Raw genomic sequence first — 19994 nt, 5'->3', positions numbered from 1 at the left:
TAGATAACCAACTGTCCCAGTAACATTTTCTGAATGGTCTGCTTTCCCAACTGAATTCTCTAAACACTTCTTCATGTATCAGGTTTCCGTGAATGCAGGGCTCTGTTGCTAAGCTTTTATTCTGATTGTTCCTGTGTGAATGCCCTACTAACTTAGTTATAATAGTTTTACATTAAGATTCAATATTTAGGGGTGCCTGGGTGCCTCAGTTGCTAGGCATCTGTCTTTGGCTTGGGTCCTCATCCCAGGGTCCTGGGATTGGGCCCGGAGTTGGGCTCTCTGCTCACCCAGGGAGTTTATTTCTCCCTCCCTCTCTGTCCTTTCCCCTGCTCATGCTCTCTCTTTCAAATAAATAGATAAAATCTTTTAAAAAAGTTTTATAAAGAAAGATTCAATGTCTAGAAAAGCAAGTCTTTCCCCTTACTCTTCTGAAGGAGTGTCTTTTTAAAAATATTCTTGTCCTTTTGTTCTTCCACAAAACTTGTCCAGCTTTATTTTAAAAACTTACTGGGACTTTGGTCAGAATTCCCTTGAATGAAAAGATCAATTTGAGGAGAGTTGACATTTCAATGATATGGAGCCTTTTTTGTCATCATGTGCATTATCTCTGTTTTTATAAGGGCCTCTTATATGTTTATATAGGAAAGACAATTCAAAGATTGTTTTTTATGATGGATGTATTATTGTCCATCTGTAGGAAGGTTATAGTGATTTATACCACAGGGTTCTATGTTGTGTAGCCATTTTACCAAACATGTCAGGTGATATAAAGCTAACTAATATTGTAGATTTCAGAATGTGTTTTTTAAAAGATATCAACAAATTGGAAATAGAGATGGAAACTCATTCAATGAGGTTAATAAGCATGAATGTGCAGTGTTCCACTGTTCCACTGAAATCAGTGCTTCTGTTTCTCTCTAATGCTCCCATGGAAGCAGAACATCATGAGCAGAGAAATTATGCTGAAGGCAAAGCCTGGAGGGTCTCTATTCAAGTATAACTAATCCTGGATTTCCTTTGGAATTTCATATTTTATTTTTTAAAGATTTTATTTATTTATTCATGAGAGAGAGAGAGAGAGAGAGAGAGAGAGAGGCAGAGACACAGGCAGGGGGAGAAGCAGGCTCCATGCAGGGAGCCCGACGTGGGACTCGATCCCAGGTATCCAGGATCATGCCCTGGGCTAAAGGCAGTGCTAAACCCCTAAGCCACCCGGGCTGGCCTATCATAAACATTTGTATAAAACCTGTGTCTGTTCTATGACACATTTATACTTTATGACTATACTTAGAATGACAATTAACAAAATCTTTTTTATTTAGAAAGACATAATTTGGATGAATTTGTATTCTCAGAAAATTGTTTATGAGTTAGATCATAGACTGAATCATAGAATTTTATAGGTGTTAATAACTTGGAACGCTTATTCCAACCCCTTGTTTCACAGATAAAGAAATTGACTCTTATCTTCCACTTTATTTCACATGACTTCTCTTAATCTGAACATTTCAAATTGAAGAGTCTAATTTTTGAAATTCATTGTCATAGGCTTTCATTTTCATGCTATATAATTTCTTAATTTAATTTCAATTCTTTATTTTTTTAAATTAAATTAAATTTTAATTCTTTAATTATAAATTTCAATCTAGAATTTCTCTAATCCTTTTTTTAAAATATTTATTTATTTATTCATGAGAGACATAGAGAGAAGCAAAGAGACACAGGCAGAGAGAGAAGCAGGCTCCATACAGGGAGCCCAATGTGGGATTCGATCCTGGGAGTCCCGGATCATGCCCTGGGCCAAAGGGAAGCGCTCAACCACTGAGCCACCCAGGCATCCCAAGAATTTCTCTAATTCTTGACCCAAGGCAATCAAGTTTCATTACATATGATTTTATGTGAAAGAATAATCAAGATTTTGGATTGGCTTGTTTTGATTAATCTCACTCCTGATGTCTGGTCACATTTTTATTATAACAAGTTACTGAGGAAGTGATTTCAGGAAATCACGCACTGATTACAGTGCATTTTGAGTTATTTTCCTGGGTTTTCATGAAGCCGAGAATCTATAGTGTTATGGGTCTAGCTTAGTTTACTATCTCTAAATTACATTTGTCTGCAATGAAATATCATTGGTAACAAAAGTAGAATAGGCATTCAGGAACTGGTTTTGCAGCTTCCAGTGTGTAAGTGCCTAGCTGAGTGAGCTTGAACACTGTTCCTCACTTTACTGCGCCCAAGTTTCTTCAACAGTCTAACTATTCTCTCTCGCTCTGTCCACTTCAAAGAATTGTTTAAGTGTGGTACTAAGAGAGTGTCTTGAAAATTATCAAGTGCTTATACGCATGAGAATGTATAAATGGGTAGAAAATTCAATCTCCTGTGTCCTTCTGGCTTATCACTGTTGTCAAAGTGTGTCACTTATTTTCCTAGTTTTTTTTTTTTTAAATATTAGACTGTGGGAGTCACTAGGGGTTGTTGAGAATATTACAAAAAGACTTTCTGATAGTTACATTTTCTTTTCTTTTCCTGATGTAGATGTTTCACTTTCAAACATGAGTTATATTATATGTAAAGTCATAGCTTTGGATTTAAAGGCATGGTTTCTGAAAAAGAGCACTCATCTAAAGTACGTATTTCACTTGAAAGAAGCCAGGGAAATGGAGAAATGAGAAGAAATGTGTAGGGAGTGAGAACAGGAAACTAAATTAAATAGATATGTTTTTTTATTTATAGAGTCCACCATGTCTAGTTACACGTGTGTGTTTGTTGGTTGTGAGGTAAGGGATAAATGCCGTGCGATTTGGCAGGGCTCTAGTGCAACCAGCAGTTTATAATTAGAAAGTCGCTGGAAATAAGAACCGTGGCTGTCTTCCACAAGGAATTACATTTTTAGTGCATTTACTCAGAGTACTTTTTCCCTACTCCCTCTAACCTTCCTTGGTTTTTCTTCCAGGATCCAAAAGTGATGTGGCAATGCAGGCATTACCAGAGCAAGCAGAAGGGCTCTTGCCGGTGAGTGTTTTATACCTGGCGAGATGAGGGTGAGAAACACGGAGCCCAAGAGCTTCTGCGACATTTTTCCTCACCACCTTCAGAAAGAAAAACAGGAGATTCCCAGATGAAAATTGCTACTTTCTGCTGTGGAGAAAAGCCAAACACAGTTACCTACTTGATACTAGTTTACCTTAAGAACTTCTGTGGGTTGCCAGATCAGAAGGCATAACAACCCAAAGAGGCAACCACTTTTGGACTGGAGAGTCTTACTTGAAGGAAGACAACAAGACGTAACAATGCTCCCGGGCATCAGATGATGGGTGGACACTGAGGGGAAGATGGGCTTCTCACCGGCCACGCAGAGCTGAGCTCGGAGTATACACTGAAAGGAAATACAAACGAAAGACTTAGAAAACAGAAAAATAGTTTCATGATTTTCACAGACTCATATTCCAGAAGTAATAATGGAGACCACGGATAATAGGTAAATGAGTTCATGTTTTAAGTGACAACAATTGGCATTGATATTTTAAGGCTTACTGGGTTTTCCCAAATGAAACATAGATAGGCAAAAACAGATGAGAGGGAGTCAACTATAGATATTTCAGCTGTAACGGGAATGATGGCTGTAGCAATTCAAGCCAAGGGTTGGAAATCATTCCTTACCTTTGTCCAGATGGTTTTTGGATTTTCTGTCTTGTGGTGTGGCTGTTGTAATGGATGGTTGATTAGATGCCCCATCCCCATTTTCTCTTTCCTCAAGTGTATATGCTAGTGCCTCCTACTGGCCATGGGATTATTTGGAAAATATGAAATAAAAAACTGAAGTACCTGAAATTTTATCAAATGACCTGGGAAAGGAAAGAGAGAGAGAGAGAGACAGAGAGAGAGAGAGAGAGAGAGATGGAGAGAGAGAGCAGTGAACTTTGGTAAGAATAAAGTTTACTCCTTTCCTCAAATTTAGTTGTTATTTTGTAAGAACCATACAAGCTTGAGGTTTGAAGCAAAAATATAATGTTTACAATTACCCCTTAAATTTCTATGTGTTTTTTTTTTCTTAAGCATATGACAAAACACTCTTTCATTGATTTTGAATGCTGTATTTGAATAGTATGCTCAATAAATAAAATTTTAGTGCCATAGAGACCAGGTAAGCCTTCACATCTTGTACCCTAATGATATCAACAGATGAAAAGACTTTTCAAATTTGCCTTTCAGATTTGGCTTGTTGAAAAAAACCCCAGTGTTTGCTTTTATTTTTCAGAAATTTCCAAAATAAAAATTTTTAAATGTTGTATTCACTAGACAGAGGAGGTAAGTGTAACTTTTTCAATAGAACTTGCCTCTTAGCAAATGAGGATTACTTTTGTGACTAGTTTGTACTTAAATATGCGAATGCACACAAGTGTTGAGATCACTTAATGGATTTAATTTTTATTGGCCAATTGGAATATTTGACTATTTTTTAGTATAATAAGACATCTAGAGCATCTAAGATAATATTACTGATGTTAAATTGTTTAAACATGAGAGAAACATACTTACGTGTCACCATACATGCTATCTCACAGTATTTTTGAAGATTTTTCTTACCTTTTAAAGTGCTTCTATATTATGTCTTCTCAGTTGTGAAAGTAGGTGTTTTTCAAACTAAAGGTAAATTCATTTTCATACTACTTGGCAATTGACTGATTTGTTAGACATAATGTCATTTTAAAATTTATTTTATTTTTTAAAAGATTTTTTATTTATTTTTTGAGAAACAGTGTGAGAGAGAGAGAGAGAGAGAGAGAAGGACAGAGGGAGAGAGAAGCAGACTCCCTACTGAGTGGGGAGCCTGACATGGGGCTCAATCTTGGGACTCTGAGATCATGACCTGAGCTGAAGGCAGACATTTAACTGACTGAACTACCCAGGCGCCCCTATAAATTTATTTTAAAGAGTGATGTTTATGTAGAATCACTGATGCTGTCACTAAAGTATAACTTTTCAACAATCAGGATTGATTTGAAGTATCTAACAGATGATGAAAGAATGACAGATTCTGGCTGATAAACTCTTAATTTAATTTAATTTATTTGAGAGAGAGAGAGAGAGAGAGAGAGAAACATAAGCAGGGAGGAGGGGCAGGGGCAGAGAGAGAAACAGACTCCCTGCTGAACAGGGAGCCTGACATGGGGCTGGATCCCAGGAACCTGAGATCATGATGTGAGTTGAAGGCAAATGCTTGAGTAAGCCATCTAGGAACCTCTGGCTGATAAATTCTATTTATAGCTTTAAAAAAGTATATTAGCATTGAGTGTGTCTTTGCAGATTCTGTAGTCTTTGGGTACTGTAGTATTTTCTCAGAACTGATATATTTATTTACTTAAAGCTTATTTACTTATTTATTTAAAGCCAAAATGTCAGTGACGGGATATAGCAACGTGTGTGACTACACCGAGTGGAATACGTGGGTTGAGGGCCAAAACATCAATCTTAAGGTCATTTTTCTAAGTACACGTTTTTATTAAGGCATTTAAAACCTATCTTATTAAGACCATAAATCTATAAAGCTTGATTGCCTGGCTTCTTTGATCCTGGGACAAGATAATTTTTATAGGTGAAAAAGATTCAGCTGGGGCTTCTTGAGCTCTGGGGCATAGTATCTTGAGTTCTAAGGGGTATGTGTATGTGGTGGGGGCTCATGCAGTCATGGCATCAACCGTTCAGGCCCTTCCTAGGGTATTGCCTTTATGTAGATGTTTTGGGAAAAGAAGTTAGATTGTCTATCTAATAGGCAGTATCAAGCATTACACTAAAATAAAGGCAGATGTATTATTGGATATGCCATCTGGATATTTATTTATTTATTTTTAAAGATTTTATTTATTTATTCATGAGACACAGAGAGAGAGAGAGAGAGAGAGAGAGAGGCAGAGACACAGGCAGAGGGAGAAGCAGGCTCTACGCAGGGAGCCCCACGTGGGACTCAATCCTGGGTCTCCAGGATCACGCCCTAGGCTGAAGGCGGCGCTAAACCACTAAACCACTGAACCACCCGGGCTGCCCTCCATCTGGATATTTAAACTAAAAGTTGAGACTTAATCTCAATTGTTGAAGGATGCTTTGGGATTGGTTCTCTCTCCATGGCCATCAGGAAGACTCTGGAGCTTCAGTATGTGCCAGTGTAAGAGCAGAATCCAGGATGTGAAAGGGTGGACCAGATTTGGAGAAATTGTCCTCCACAATGCCTAGGAAACAGTTCTAGTTACAGTGTGCTAAGGAGCTTCGCTTATTTGGTATTGATTCAGGCTGGTGGTGATGTCTGAGATCCTTTCTTATGGGTCTTGTTTGATAGATAAGAAAGCTGAAATTATGTGACTTGCTCAAACTCATAGGGTTAGTTAAAGAAAATTTTTTTCTGACACTTGTTAAAATGGTTAGGAAGACTTCATTTAGGACTATTGAAGGGGTGTCGAGAGCATTGCAACAGGGGAGAGAGATCGTGCTCAAATCCGAATACAGCAAAGACGACTAAGGATTTATAGCCAATGAGCAGAGTGTGGGGACCAGGGGATGTAATATTAATAGAAGGAGATACCCAGTATAGGGGGATTCTTGCTAAAACATCTTGATAGAATTCTTGCTGAAGGCTGGCCAGGGTGATTGGGTATCAGGGGTAGGGATTATGGAATTTGGTTAAATATTGAGGGTAATTGGATGTTAAGAGTAGAGAGATTTTTGCTAAACTGATTTATCAGGATTCTTGCTAAAGCTGGGTTAGGCAAGTCAAAGACAGAGCTTAAGGGCAAGGCATCATTGGAAAGAAGGCTCAGAGGTGTCTCCTAAAGTTTGGTCATGGAGAGAATCCAGGTTCAAGCAGGTTCAAGACCTGGTCCTTCCTCTCCCATCTTCCTCCAGAATCTACCCAATGTGTCTGGCTCCACCCACCTGGGGATTACAGGGCAGCCCTTTCAGTTAGGATCCTCCAAATAAATCTCTGTTCTTTTTTTTTTTAATTTTTATTTATTTATGATAGTCACACACACAGAGAGAGAGAGAGAGATGCAGAGACACAGGCAGAGGGAGAAGCAGGTTCCACGCACCGAGAGCCCGACGTGGGATTCGATCCCGGGTCTCCAGGATCGTGCCCTGGGCCAAAGGCAGGCGCCAAACCACTGCGCCACCCAGGGATCCCAAATAAATCTCTGTTCTTAAAATTATTCATTCAGCTAACATGTATGGAGCATTTATTATGTGCCTGGGGATACATCAGGGAATTCAACTGATACAGATACTGACTTTTGTGACTCTTACATTCTATCAGGGAAAGACAGAAAATAAGTAGTACATAATTAAGTTACATGGTATCTTGTATGATGGAACTAAAGGAATGGTAGGCCAAAGAAAGGAGGTGGGAGTCTGATGGGGTATAGGAACATGTGTCTCAATTTTAAATAGGAAGGTCAGGACAGTACTCATGAAAAAGATTAAATTTGAGCAAACACTTGAAAGAGAGGAAGGAATAATAATAATTATAAAGGAGAAAAATGTTCCAGACAGAGGAATTCATGCAAAGTACCTAGGTAGGAGCTGCCTGGCATGTTACAAGAATAGGGAGGTGGTGGGCATGCTGGAGGGAAGTGAATGAAGGCCAGTTGACGATGTGGTTGAAGAGGTACCTGGGCATCAGGTCATCGTGAAGGAACTGGGAATCCATTGCAGGGTTTTAAGGAGTGACATTCTCTGACATGTGTTTAAAGCAGCCCACTAGCTGCTATGAAGAGGGCCAGGTGTAGAAGTGAGGAGACCCATTATGAATTGTTGTGACAATCTAGATGAAAGATGATGATGATTCTGGGCAGGATGGAAGGGTGTTGGACGTACCTCTTCTCTGATGGCTCTGTGGTGGTTCACACATGTGTTTGTCAGTATCTTCACCAAGGTTGTGAGAACATCATTAGCATCTGACTGTGTGGGAATGTTGAATATACTTAAGATGAATATCAACAACCTGATTATGATGACTGTTATGCCATTTTTCAAAAAATGATCAATTCCCTAATTCCTCACCTGACACTAACTACCAAAAGTTAGCATAGACCCTTGAGGTTAAGGGCTCAGTCCTGCAAGTCTGCCCCACTTGAGGGTCCAGCTACAAATGGGATCTCCAGGTTACCCAAGTACAGATTCAGGGATTCCCATGGTGCCTTTCCTCGGGTTCAGTAATTCACTACAACGACTCTGAACTCAGACTGTTTTACTCATGATTATGGTTTATTGTAAAGGATATGACTCAGTAACCCCCAAGTGGAAGAGATGTATCAGGCAAGATTTGGGGGTAAGGAGTATGCAGTTTCTGGAGCCCTCCTATCACCTTCATGTGTTCACCAGTTGGGGGGCTCCCTTAGCCTTGTTGTTTCAGAGTTTTTATTGGAGTTTGATTCTGTAGGCATGACAGATTGAACTCAGGCTCTAGCCCCTCTCCCTTCTCTGGAGGTCAGGGGGATGCAGCTAAAAGTACCAGTCCTCTAATCACATCACTAATTCCTCTATCTCTAACCACTGATCCTGAAACTACCTAGGAGCCCTGCCCTGAGTCACCTCATCAGTATACTAAAGACCCTACTATCCTCAGGAAATTCAAAAGCTCTGTGCCCCTGGGGCACCTGGGTGGCTCAGTTGGTTGTCTGCTTTCAGCTCAAGTCATGATCTCAGGATCCTGGGATTGAGTCTGCTGTCAGGCTCCCTGCTCAGCAGGAGTCTACTTCTCCCTCTGCCCCTCCCTGCTGCTTGTGCTCTCTCTCTCGCTCACTCTCTGTCTCTCAAATAAATTAAAATAAAATAAAAAATAAAAGCCCCCTGTGGCAAGCCCAAGAAGATATATTATATTTAATTACACACATTTATATATATATATATATATATATATATATATATAATTTTTTTTTTTTTTACGAGAGCATACTAGGAGTAAGAAAGATTCAGATGGGAGGAAAGCAGAGTCCAGGCTTCAGGATAGCAGGCAAAGAAGCTGAGTCTAAGTATGTGAAACTAAGCCCAGACAGGGAAGAGCAAGTAGGCAGTAATGGGCCAGGAAAACAAGCCAGACCTTGTACTTCTCATGAGGGGCAGGAGTGGATTTAGGCTCGAAGCCATGGGTCTAATGGCAGTGACCCAGAACCAGAGCCAGGGTGATAGGGGTCCAAAGAAAGAACAAGTGGATTAGTAATTATTCCACACTCCTTAGTTTCTGTAGTTCATGAGTCTAAATAAAGTCACTTAATATTTACATCCATATCTCCATGGCTTCAAGCCTTCACCCGTTTGACAAGACTTTAACCCCCATGCTCCACTAGTCTGCTTAAATTCTTCCCCAGCTGTTTCTGGGTATCCTCAAGGTGATGATGTCTTATATGGGCTCAGGAATAAATTTGCTCATGTTCTTTCCTCTTGAGCCTCTCAGTCAAGGAGACTTGTCAAGGCCTCTGAAAGCGGTTGTTTCTGTAAGTCCCCCATACCCAGTGGACACCCTGAGCCCAAAACCATTCTGAAACCTGGGGATAGGGCAGTAAAGGGAGATGAATGGCTTCTCCTCAAGCCTGTGCCAAATTTGTTTTCTAGGAGGGAAGCAGCACTGCATGGACTAAGTCTTGTCCCATGTTTCATAAACATTGTGCCTCAGTTTCTGTCCTCATAGGCTCAAAACCAGTCCCTTATATACCAGGCAGAAAGGGGAGAATGAGTCCTGTCCTGCCCCCTCTACATCTCCTCCCTCTCTCTTCTCCTTAGATACCTCTGCATCCAAACAAAACAAACTCAGAACAAATATCCTTCCACCTCCTTTCAGAGAAAACAAATTGTGTAATGGAAAGAGTATCAACGTTTGAGCCAGATATACTTGGTTTGAAACTTGGCTTTGCTATTTACTAGTTATGTGGTCTTGAATATGTTCCTTTTTCTTAATAGAGGGATCATAATGCCTACAATAATGTTAGGTTAGAGATCATGAAGTTAAAACATAGTAACTGACCCAGAATGCCCAGGAAAAAATATCACTTGTTACAGTTACTTCTGTTAAGCAGCAAAAATTCAACTGAATAATTTAAAAAATCAAATTGACTTTGTTGAACGATTCATGAATCAGGCAGCCTCCCATCTAGCAAATAGAAAAGAAGTCCATCAGGCTGCAGGAAAGGAAAAAATTTTAAAGGTAGAGAGGGAGTGGATAAAGGAAATTATTAGCGAAGAACCAACCCATTGTTTGAGGCAAGGTCACCCTCCTAAGGGGAACAGAAGGGGTCTATCAATATATTTCCTAGTGCTGGCCAGGAAATTCCGTGTTGACTGGTTAAAGGTTACATTCTGGTAGAGGGTGAAACTGTACTTGGGTTAGGTATTAAGTCTTGGTTTGCCAATGTGATGCCCTTAACATAAGTGACTCCATTTTGGGCCTGGTGTTTTCATTTCAATACTCCATTATCCAGAAACTAGCACAAAGCCTAGCCATGTGCGATGGCTTCCACCAGCAAGTGTTACAGGGGTAGTGCTGCCTACTGCCATCCCAGCTAACGAGCAGTTGTAAACTGGTCTGTCTTACACTTCTTGGCTGGTTGCAGGGATTTTCCTTTCTACCATCCTTTCTATCATCCCCTCAACGTCTCCAAGTGTGTCAAGATCTGCTCAGGAAGGGCCTTATCCAGTGTCTGGTCAACCAATAGGAAACACAAGATGCAAAGGCAGGGGCTGGGGATAATCTTGGTGAACACCGTATAGTATATTTAGGGAAGGAATCATCAAAAGGCAGCAAGATGATTTGGGACAGTTGGTGATCCTCACCGAGTATTAATGAAAAGGCCAACTTGGTTTCCCTGTAGTTTCCTACCATGTACTCTGTAGCAATTCCTATTTTCCTGGTTCCTGGGGGAGGGAAAACAGCCTGCATGTGTGATTTTAAGCCCTTCTGTGTAATATACACAGGCTAGAGTTTGGTCTGCAACAGGTGACTCACCATTGCTGTCAGTTTCAGAGCAGTAAGAAATCCATCTTCAATCACCAGGGGAAGGGATTTGGTGAGGGAAGGAGAAAAAGACATACTGATGAATGCTTTGCTGTATTTGCCCATCAGGCACGCTGCTGTTTCTCAAAATAGTTAAGTCTGATTCAGTTTCTCCTTCATGGGTAGAACAGGCAATCATGCTGTGGTGAGCGGGCTATAGATGGGGTCCCCACAGTCAATTTAGGATAAGCCAAAGGTATATGGAAAATGAAAAAGAATCAGTTGCCAAGGAAGTTGGCAACTGAGGCAGTTACCTCCCAAGACCTGAGGGACTAAGGTAGAAACAGTTGCCTAAATCTTTAAGGACAAAGCATAACTTGGGGCAACACCTCTTGAGAAGGGCAGTGACCTTTTGTTGAAAGACACAGACCATGGTGAGGCTATGTGATGAGTGTGGGGGAATGAATTCTTTGACATCACTCTCATCTCTCTCACTTCCCCCTCTGTTGAGGCTGGTGTTGGTCAACTGAACCTGCTGCAAAAGCCTCCTGAGGCCCTCCTGATGCAGTCCAGACAGGTCGGTTGAGGTGAGCAAGGTGGAGAGTGGACCTGAGGGGCAGAGTGATATTTAGTATATGTGGAAAGAATCCTGGGCTTTCACCCTCTTTACCCATGATTGGCAGAAATCCTACGCCAGGTCTTCATACCCCTTTGCCCCCCTTAAAAATATCATGAAAAATTTTAGACATACATAGAAGAAACTGTTACGTCATTGTACCTATATACTCGTTATGCAGATTAAGTACTAATTGAAATTATGCCCAATTTGTTCATACCTTTCTCTTTGTTTCAACATGGTAAAGCAAATCCTACCCACTCTATTTTGTGCTGGGGGGTGCAGCTGTGCGGTGGCATTCTGAAGGACCCCGAAGGCTTTTCCACTCTCAACAGATGTGTGTTGAAGGAAGGAGTTCTGCAATCACCTAAAGCTATTGGAAAGGAGAAGGGGAAGCAGTAACAGCCATAGAAATATATTTGTTATTTAACATTTATAGGTACTGGAATCATTACCCATTAAACACTACTTAGGATGGTCCTCTTCACTGAAAAATCAACTGATAGGTTTTTCTTGAGAAAAATATAAAGTTAATTTATTATCCAGTATAAAACATTAGGGTTTTATTTTTTTATTTAAATACAATTTGCCAACATATAGTACATCATTAGTTTCAGATGTAGTTTTCAATGATTCATTAGTTGCCTATAATACCCAATGCTCATCCCATCACGAGACTCCTTAATGCCTGTCACCCAGTTACCCCATCCTCTCACCCTCCTCCCCTTCTGCAACCCTTTGTTTGTTTCCCAGGTAGAAGTCTCTCATGGTTTGTCTTCCTCTCTAATTTTCCCCCACTCAGTCCCCCTTCCCTTATGGTCCCTTTCACTATTTCTTATTATTCCACATGTGAGTGAAACCTTATGATGATTATCCTTCTCCAATTGACTTATTTCACTCAGCATAATAACCTCCAGTTCCATCCACATCGAAGTAAATGGTACGTATTCATCCTTTCTGATGGCTGAGTAATATTCTATTGTGTGTATGTATGTGTGTGTTTGTGCATGTATGTGTATCACATCTTTTTTTATCCATTCATCTGTTAAAGGACATCTCAGCTGCTTCCACAGGTTTTAAATGATATCATTTACTGACCCTCCAAGAGGAAAAAAATTCCAAGTAGAAATGATAACTTAGAGTCAAATTGACATGATATATTTTTTAAAATTCAGCAGTAGGAAAAATGTTTTATATATGAATCCTTAATATAAATTATTCTAACTTCTAACTTGTTATGATTGAAAGCCACAGCCATAAGAAAAATAGTGCAGAATCAAAACACTAATTCTTTTCAGAGCTAAACACAGTTTGAAGCCTACAGCATCTCCTAGACCAAGTAAATAGGTTCTGTATAAAATCTTTCATAGAATGTATAGAAAAAAAAATCCCTTGAAAAATCTTTGAAAATAAAAAAACAGAAAAGCTTTATAAAAGTGGTTGTATATTATTGTGACCTCTAGCATAGGTAGGTACAGCCAAATAATTTGATGTTTTGACATAAATTAACCTGGTCTCTCCTCCCCAAAAGAATAAAAAAACAAGAGAAAGGAACTGCCCCTTCTCATGTTGCAAGAAAATCCTGGCTAAATGCAGAGTCCAAGGAACAGACTTCAGACACTGTAATTTATTCTTTCTTTTAATCTGTATAGTGAAGAATGGTAGCAAACATGTTCTTTAAAGAGAATGATGCACTACAGAGCCCTTGTACATATTTACTGTCTTTTTTCCTTTTTTAATTAGGGAAGTCTTAGCTCAAAACTTCAGTTGAGTTACAGAAAGAGAGGACAAGTTTACAAGGACGACATGTGCTTTGCAGACATTGTGTTAAGTGCAGTGGCAACTGATTGTTTCTCTCTGCCCACTGATCAGTCACTGAAAAAGGCAAACATGTCTACATTTTGCTACTTAATGGTACCTTATCATCATATTCTTTGGGTCCATAGGTCCAGTCCCAGTAAGAGCTTATTTTCTATTCTGGAACAGGTAATTATCAGTTTGTGTTTTGGAAGTAAGGACCATGGATATTACCAATTTACTTAAATTTATTTAGTGAAGACTGTTCTCAGGGTTAAGTTAACGATCTTTAGCCAATGTCTTTCATTGGTAAAATGGATTCTCCATGAATCAAGTTGTTTTCTGAATCTCCTCCATCCAGTCAGTTGACTGTCGAAGCCACACCTAGTTGGTAGCCCTTCATTTGTACCTTGAGGTCTTTAAAATGGAATAACTAATGTTTTTTAAGTTAATATCTTTCTTATGGGTAGTCATATATTACAAAATGTTAGCTTTAAAATTCATTATTCTCACAATTAAAAGGAATCTTTAAGCTGAAGGAATTTTAAGTTTAAGGAACAAATTAAGTTGCAAGTACATAGTGAGGAAGAGCATACTTAAGCTGCCTATCAGGGGTCCTCTGCTCCAAAGAGTCTCCCCAGCAGCTCTATCAGCACATCTCAAACCAGCATCCTACACAAATGAATGGTACTTTCACAGATAAGTGAAAAGTTGGATATTGCCCATATATTAAGACAAAAAAAGAAATGTATAGAGACTCCTGGCTGGTTTAATTGGGAGAACATGTGACCCTCAGTCTTGGGGTCATGAGTTTGACCACCACATAGGATATAGAGATAACTTAAAAAAATGTACAAGGTGAGCAGAGGAACCAGCTGATGTGTAGGAGTCTTTTAGCTCCCGAAGGAAGGCCTTAGAACAGTAAGTGATCAGCAAATGCTAACAACATTGACCATAAAAATTCTTTAGGTTCTGCACAAATGCCAATCACTTCTTCATCCTCTGATCTTTTACAGGCTGAATCCCAATTTCCCTTTGGCTCTGTTGCTTTTTTTTTTTTTTTAACCATTGCTTTTCCAAAAATTAGGTGTTGTGAAGTTCACCTCTTCTCAAGCTGTGAAAAATTTTGGAGTTTGTGATGAAAGATTAGACCAGCTCACAGTTCTATCTAATGACAGTTTACTAATATCTGTCCACTAAGGCAATTATTTTTTTTTTTTTTATTTATTTATGATAGTCACAGAGAGAGAGAGAGAGAGAGGCAGAGACACAGGCAGAGGGAGAAGCAGGCTCCATACACAGGGAGCCCGACATGGGATTCGATCCCGGGTCTCCAGGATCGCGCCCTGGGCCAAAGGCAGGCGCTAAACCGCTGCGCCACCCAGGGATCCCCACTAAGGCAATTATTAAAGAAAAGAAAAAAATGATAAGGACTCACTTTTCTTCTAATTCTTACTTTGTATGGAGGATGCAAAGTGCTTCTTAAGGAATGGCCAACAGAAGCCAAGTATGTGAAGATCACAGCATTCCCATTTTCAGCACTGAATGTTGTGGGACATAGAATGACATATGAGAGATTGTAAGCAAGAGAGGTTTCAGTAGTCATGAATAAAGAAAATTCATGCCTTCTTCGAACATTCATAAGTGAAAGTTAAGTGTTGAAGTTGTTCAAGGAGATAGAGGTTTCTTCTCATTGGCCTAGCTGGAGGCAGCCTTCTACTCTTCCAGCTGGTGCTGATTGATTAGTAGGATCTCAGTAGTGTCATTTATCAGGTTCTTCTCATCTCTGAGGTGTTTTATAGATTGATCACCTGAAATTTGAAGGAGTGTTTCCAACTTCCCATTCATGCACTTCAGAACTTAAATATAAGATCAGTGCTTCCTGGATATGTGATGCAAGTCTGAGGTTCTAGCTTTTCACCAACCCTTCAGAGAAAGAGATCTTATAAGTATCCTGCTTACCCATCTCAGTCCTTGTTCACTCCATAAGCACTGATGAGGTTGTGTGCTAGGCCCTGGGGGTGTGGAAGAGGGATATTGAGACCTGTTTCCTATTCTTAAAAGGTTCCCAGTCTCCAGAGGGAGATGCAGCCATGTAAATACCTGGTTTATGTAGTGTGGGAAGACCTGAGATAGATGGACATGCAAAGCATTATGAAAGAATAAGAAAGGTCACATAGGCTTATTTGTCATGGACCCATTCCCATTTCTCCTGAAACCATATTGGGTAGAGAAGGAAGGTTTCTCAACTGAAGTGGCATTTGAGCTGGGCCACCAAGGATGGGTAATGAGTTTAACATGTAGGGAGGAGGTAGATGCTTCAGGAGGCAACAAAATGTGCAAGAAATGTGCAAAAAAAAAAAAGTGCAAAAACATGGGCCTACCTGCAGTACTTTGGGGGAATATTCAGGAAGGAGGGGAGGAGATAAGGGTTGGGAAAGTGAGCCTGTCTATAAAGCATTTGAACTTTATCACATGGGTAACTTGAGGTACTGAATATTGTTATGATGGGCAGAGGCTTAGTCCCCCCTGCATTTGAGAATAACTCAGTGGCAATATGAAGGATTGACTGAAGCAGAAAGGATTGGTGCAGTGAGAATAGGTAGGGCCCTGATCTCATGGTCTGAGCAAGAGAGAGTAAAGCCTGAACCACTATGAGCATGCAGAAGGAATGGATTCAAGAGATAGTCAGCATGGTGGAGCACTTAGACATGGTGGCTGATTGGAGGTGTAGGTAGAGGGTTTGCAGAGAAAAACCAGTATTTCCTTTTGGGAATATTTATCTTACATTCACAATATCTGCAGATTATTTAATCAAAAAATGGAAAATATGTAGAAAACAGGAAAGTGACCAAAGGCTTAAATGACAAACACACATAAAATTTTAATTACCAATGAAATTAAAAGTATGTTTTCTGAATTATATTCAATTGCCCTAAGTACTTCTCTAATTGATAAGTTTTAAATGTCAGTTGCTTAGCTATTACACTTATACTATTTATAAGTCAGTTATTTATAAAGAGGATAGAAATAGTAAGCAATCATATGATTTGTTTTAGGTGAATTTAGATTTAGATTTGGGTGAATTCTGAAAAAAGTATACATTTGAATATTAGTTATGCTTTCCTTATTTAAAAATTTTGGAGATCCCTGGGTGGCGCAGCGGTTTAGCGCCTGCCTTTGGGCCAGGGCGCGATCCTGGAGACCCAGGATCGAATCCCACGTCGGGCTCCCAGTGCATGGAGCCTGCTTCTCCCTCTGCCTGTGTCTCTGCCTCTCTCTCTCTATCTGTGTGTGACTATCATAAATAAAAAAAAATTAAAAAAAAATTTTGGGGATCCCTGGGTGGCGCAGCGGTTTGGCGCCTGCCTTTGGCCCAGGGCGCGATCCTGGAGACCGCGGATCGAATCCCACGTCAGGCTCCCGGTGCATGGAGCCTGCTTCTCCCTCTGCCGGTGTCTCTGCCTCTCTCTCTCTCTCTCTCTCTGTGACTATCATAAATAAATAAAAAAAATTTAAAAATTTTGTCCTTGGTACTTAAGAAATATTAATTTTCATAAGCAGAGAGCTAATAGAAATCTTTTTCAATTTATAACTCCTTATCCAATGAAATCCTATGAAGAGAAAATTTGAAATGGTTTGAGAAATGAACAAAATGTAGGATTTTAGCAGATTAAGCTTCTATTTAATTGTAGTACTCATTTAAAGTCTAGTTGTTTTGTTTTTTAATGGATCCATTCTCAATTTTCCTTAAGCAACTCCCCTGACCTATTTCTAACTAGCATTTTCTTTGTGTCCCCTCCAGTAGAGGTTGCCTGCCAACTACTATAATTGTTCCCCAAGATAGCATGTGTATGCAGCCATTTAGAAGCCCTTCTGTGTGAAGAAGACTGTGGTATGCTCCTCTTTTACTAAAGCAAATAAAAAAAATACAGTGTTATTTTTCACAAATCCACACATATGTAATTTTGTGGATGTGGTTTACATGATTCATATTTCCAAGTTATTATGGCGTTGGCTCTGCACAGAGATAAAATAATGTTCACTCTTTGAACTGTTCACTTCAAGTCCAGATATTTAGAAATGGGATACATAAGAAGATGTTTTTTATTTTTCAAAATCATTAGTGAATCTAAGCAAGAAATATTCAAAACAAAGTATGACCAAATAAGTAAGATTTCCATTTCTATTCTAACTGAATAGAAGTGGTTGATTGTAAAATCTCCCCCTTTTTGACTGAATACTTATATCTCTATTCCATAATTCATGCTTGTATATTTATCACATACATTTAGAAGTGTTCTGCAGTGTGTGTGTGAGAGAGCTTGCATGCGCCTACATCTGACCAGCCTATAAAATTGCTATGTTTGAAATACAAGACTGTGATCTAGCCCTTAGAAGAGAACCTAGCAGGTGCCTGGATGGCTCAATTGGTTAAGCCTATGACTTTTGATTTCAACTCAGGTCATGATCTCAGGGTTGTGGGATTGAGCCCTGAGTTGGGCTCTGCACTCATTGAAGAGTCTGCTTGAAATTCTTACTCTCTCTCTGCCCCTTCCCACCTGCTCTCTCACTTTTTCTTTTTTCTCTCTGTCTAAAATAGTAAATAAATAAGTCTTTAAAAAAGAAAAAGAGAGAGAAAACCTAGGACACCGTTCACTCTCATCCCTGAAGCATGCTGACCATGCATGGTTTTTAGGATCTCAAGCAAAATGTTTACTCCCTACTCAGTGCTGGAGAGTAGCACAGAATAAGGGGAATTGAGCAGAGATCTAAGTTCCAGTGTTGACACTTGGCATTTCTGAGGAAACCTCAGATAGATTATTTATGTTTCCTGGGTCCCGGGTCCTGACTTTTAAGTGTGAGTGAGAATGTCTTCATAGGTTCATTGGAGAACTAATTGTTATAGTGGTTGTAAAGGATTCGACATGTAGTTGGTGGTCAGTGTATAAAAATGAGAATTGTTCTAGTTGTTGTGAGATATTTTGTTGGAGTGAGCCCCAAATTTGTCTCTCTCTGGAGCCACAGAAGTATTTATACATGAAAACCATTCCCGTATTTGTATAGTATAAGAGGAGTCATTTTTTTCCCTCCAGGATAAACATCTCTAGTTCCGTCAATAACAACCTCATATGGGGATGTGGGCAGTGATTAAAGACTCAGGTTTTGAGTTTGCTGAGAGTGGGGTTAGATCTTGACCCTGTGTGTAATCCTGGGCAGTTTTGGCCTTTCTGAATCTTACATCATCCATAGGAATAAAAATGCCTCATAGGGTTTTCAGGAAGATTAAATACAAAGCATTTGGTGCCTCATAAATTATTAATGGCAGGAATTATTATTAGGCATTGTTTTGAGTTTCTTGCCATCTCCATTGCTGCTTAAAAGAAGTGATTGTCTTTGTGATATGATTTCAGAGGGAGTCAGAGGACTAAACTTCCCAAAACATGAACCCAAGCCCCACACAGAAGCAGAAATGAAAATCTCCTGTTAAAATACAAATATACTTGGGAGAAAGGTATTGGCTGTGGAGAATACCCTTTCATTGCCTTCCTGTGTGAAGAAGCATGCAACGATCAAAGGACCATACCATAGCCACTAAGAATAGTTAACCTGGTCTGCACTGTCCTTCCTAAGGAAGGTCCAAAGAGATAGAAAGACAAATTCTCTCTCTAAACATACACAAACACACGAAGATGAAAGAGAAGGGAATGCCAGGGCCACTTTGGAGGGAGACTCTGTTCACACACAGGAAGGGTGAAGAGGAACTAATGTGTGCCCTAGTTGGGCAGGAGAACCACCACCAAGGCCTTAGATAGATCTGCCTGAAAGCTGAGCAATGCAGTATGCTTGGGGGTAAAGGTAATGGGGGAAGAAAAGAAAAAGCAGCTTTCATTCCACATATAAAATCAACTAGGAGTGCAGTCTCTTTCCTGATTGGCTCTTGAAGCCATGGTGTGGGTCCAGGAAAACTGTTAATGGAAGACATGCCTTGGCATTCATAGCGACTAATGGCTTAGGTAGGTTTTCTTTATTTTAGCACTTCTCCTTTTATACGAAAATTATGTTGATTATGTTTGCATGTTGTTCCATTCTCCAGGTTTCTTACAGGCAGTAGCGTTGTTACTATCACTAGCATCTTTGATTTGGTAGAGTGACTGCACAAAGAACATGCACAGTTATTGTTTACCAACCTCCCAGAGCTGGGGAAGCGGTGGAGTAAAGGGTAGGGGACATCAGGGTGAGGTGACTGAGATAAAAGGGTTCAAGAGTACCCAAGACACCTGATTCTTGTTTGTTTGTTTCTTTCCTGGCATTGATTTTTGACTGTTCAGATGCCCATATAAGAGAGAAGGGTGAAGGAAGAGCTGGGAGGGGGTAAGAAAAAAAAGAATATGGAGGATGCCATCTTGCAATTCCTGCCTGGTTGCTGTTCCCACAAGAGGTGATGCTCCCCCAGGGCAGGAATTGTGTTCCTTTATCACTGTACCAGTGCCCAGCACACAGTGGTGCTACACATTTTTTATATGAAAAATGAGCATCTCCTTGGTCAGTGACTGCCCCATTTCACCTGACAATAACCTGACAGTCCGTCCAGTTATACAG

At 39.9% G+C, this 19994-nt stretch overlaps 1 protein-coding gene across 1 annotated transcript in view; it reads left to right on the top strand.

Annotated features, from left to right (window-relative positions):
• Nucleotides 1-2977: 2977 nt before the first annotated feature.
• SACS (sacsin molecular chaperone) overlaps nt 2978-19994 on the top strand; it is a 78155-nt gene continuing 61138 nt past the window's right edge. Inside the window, 1 exon segment of the mRNA XM_055317250.1 lies at nt 2978-3481. Within this exon segment, the coding sequence (XP_055173225.1) occupies nt 3462-3481 (20 nt within the window). The 5' untranslated portion in view covers nt 2978-3461.

Source organism: Nyctereutes procyonoides, unplaced genomic scaffold (genome assembly GCF_905146905.1).
Source record: "Nyctereutes procyonoides isolate TBG_1078 unplaced genomic scaffold, NYPRO_anot_genome, whole genome shotgun sequence".
Taxonomy (NCBI): Eukaryota; Metazoa; Chordata; class Mammalia; order Carnivora; family Canidae; genus Nyctereutes; species Nyctereutes procyonoides.
This window is presented reverse-complemented; position numbering and strand designations above follow the sequence as displayed.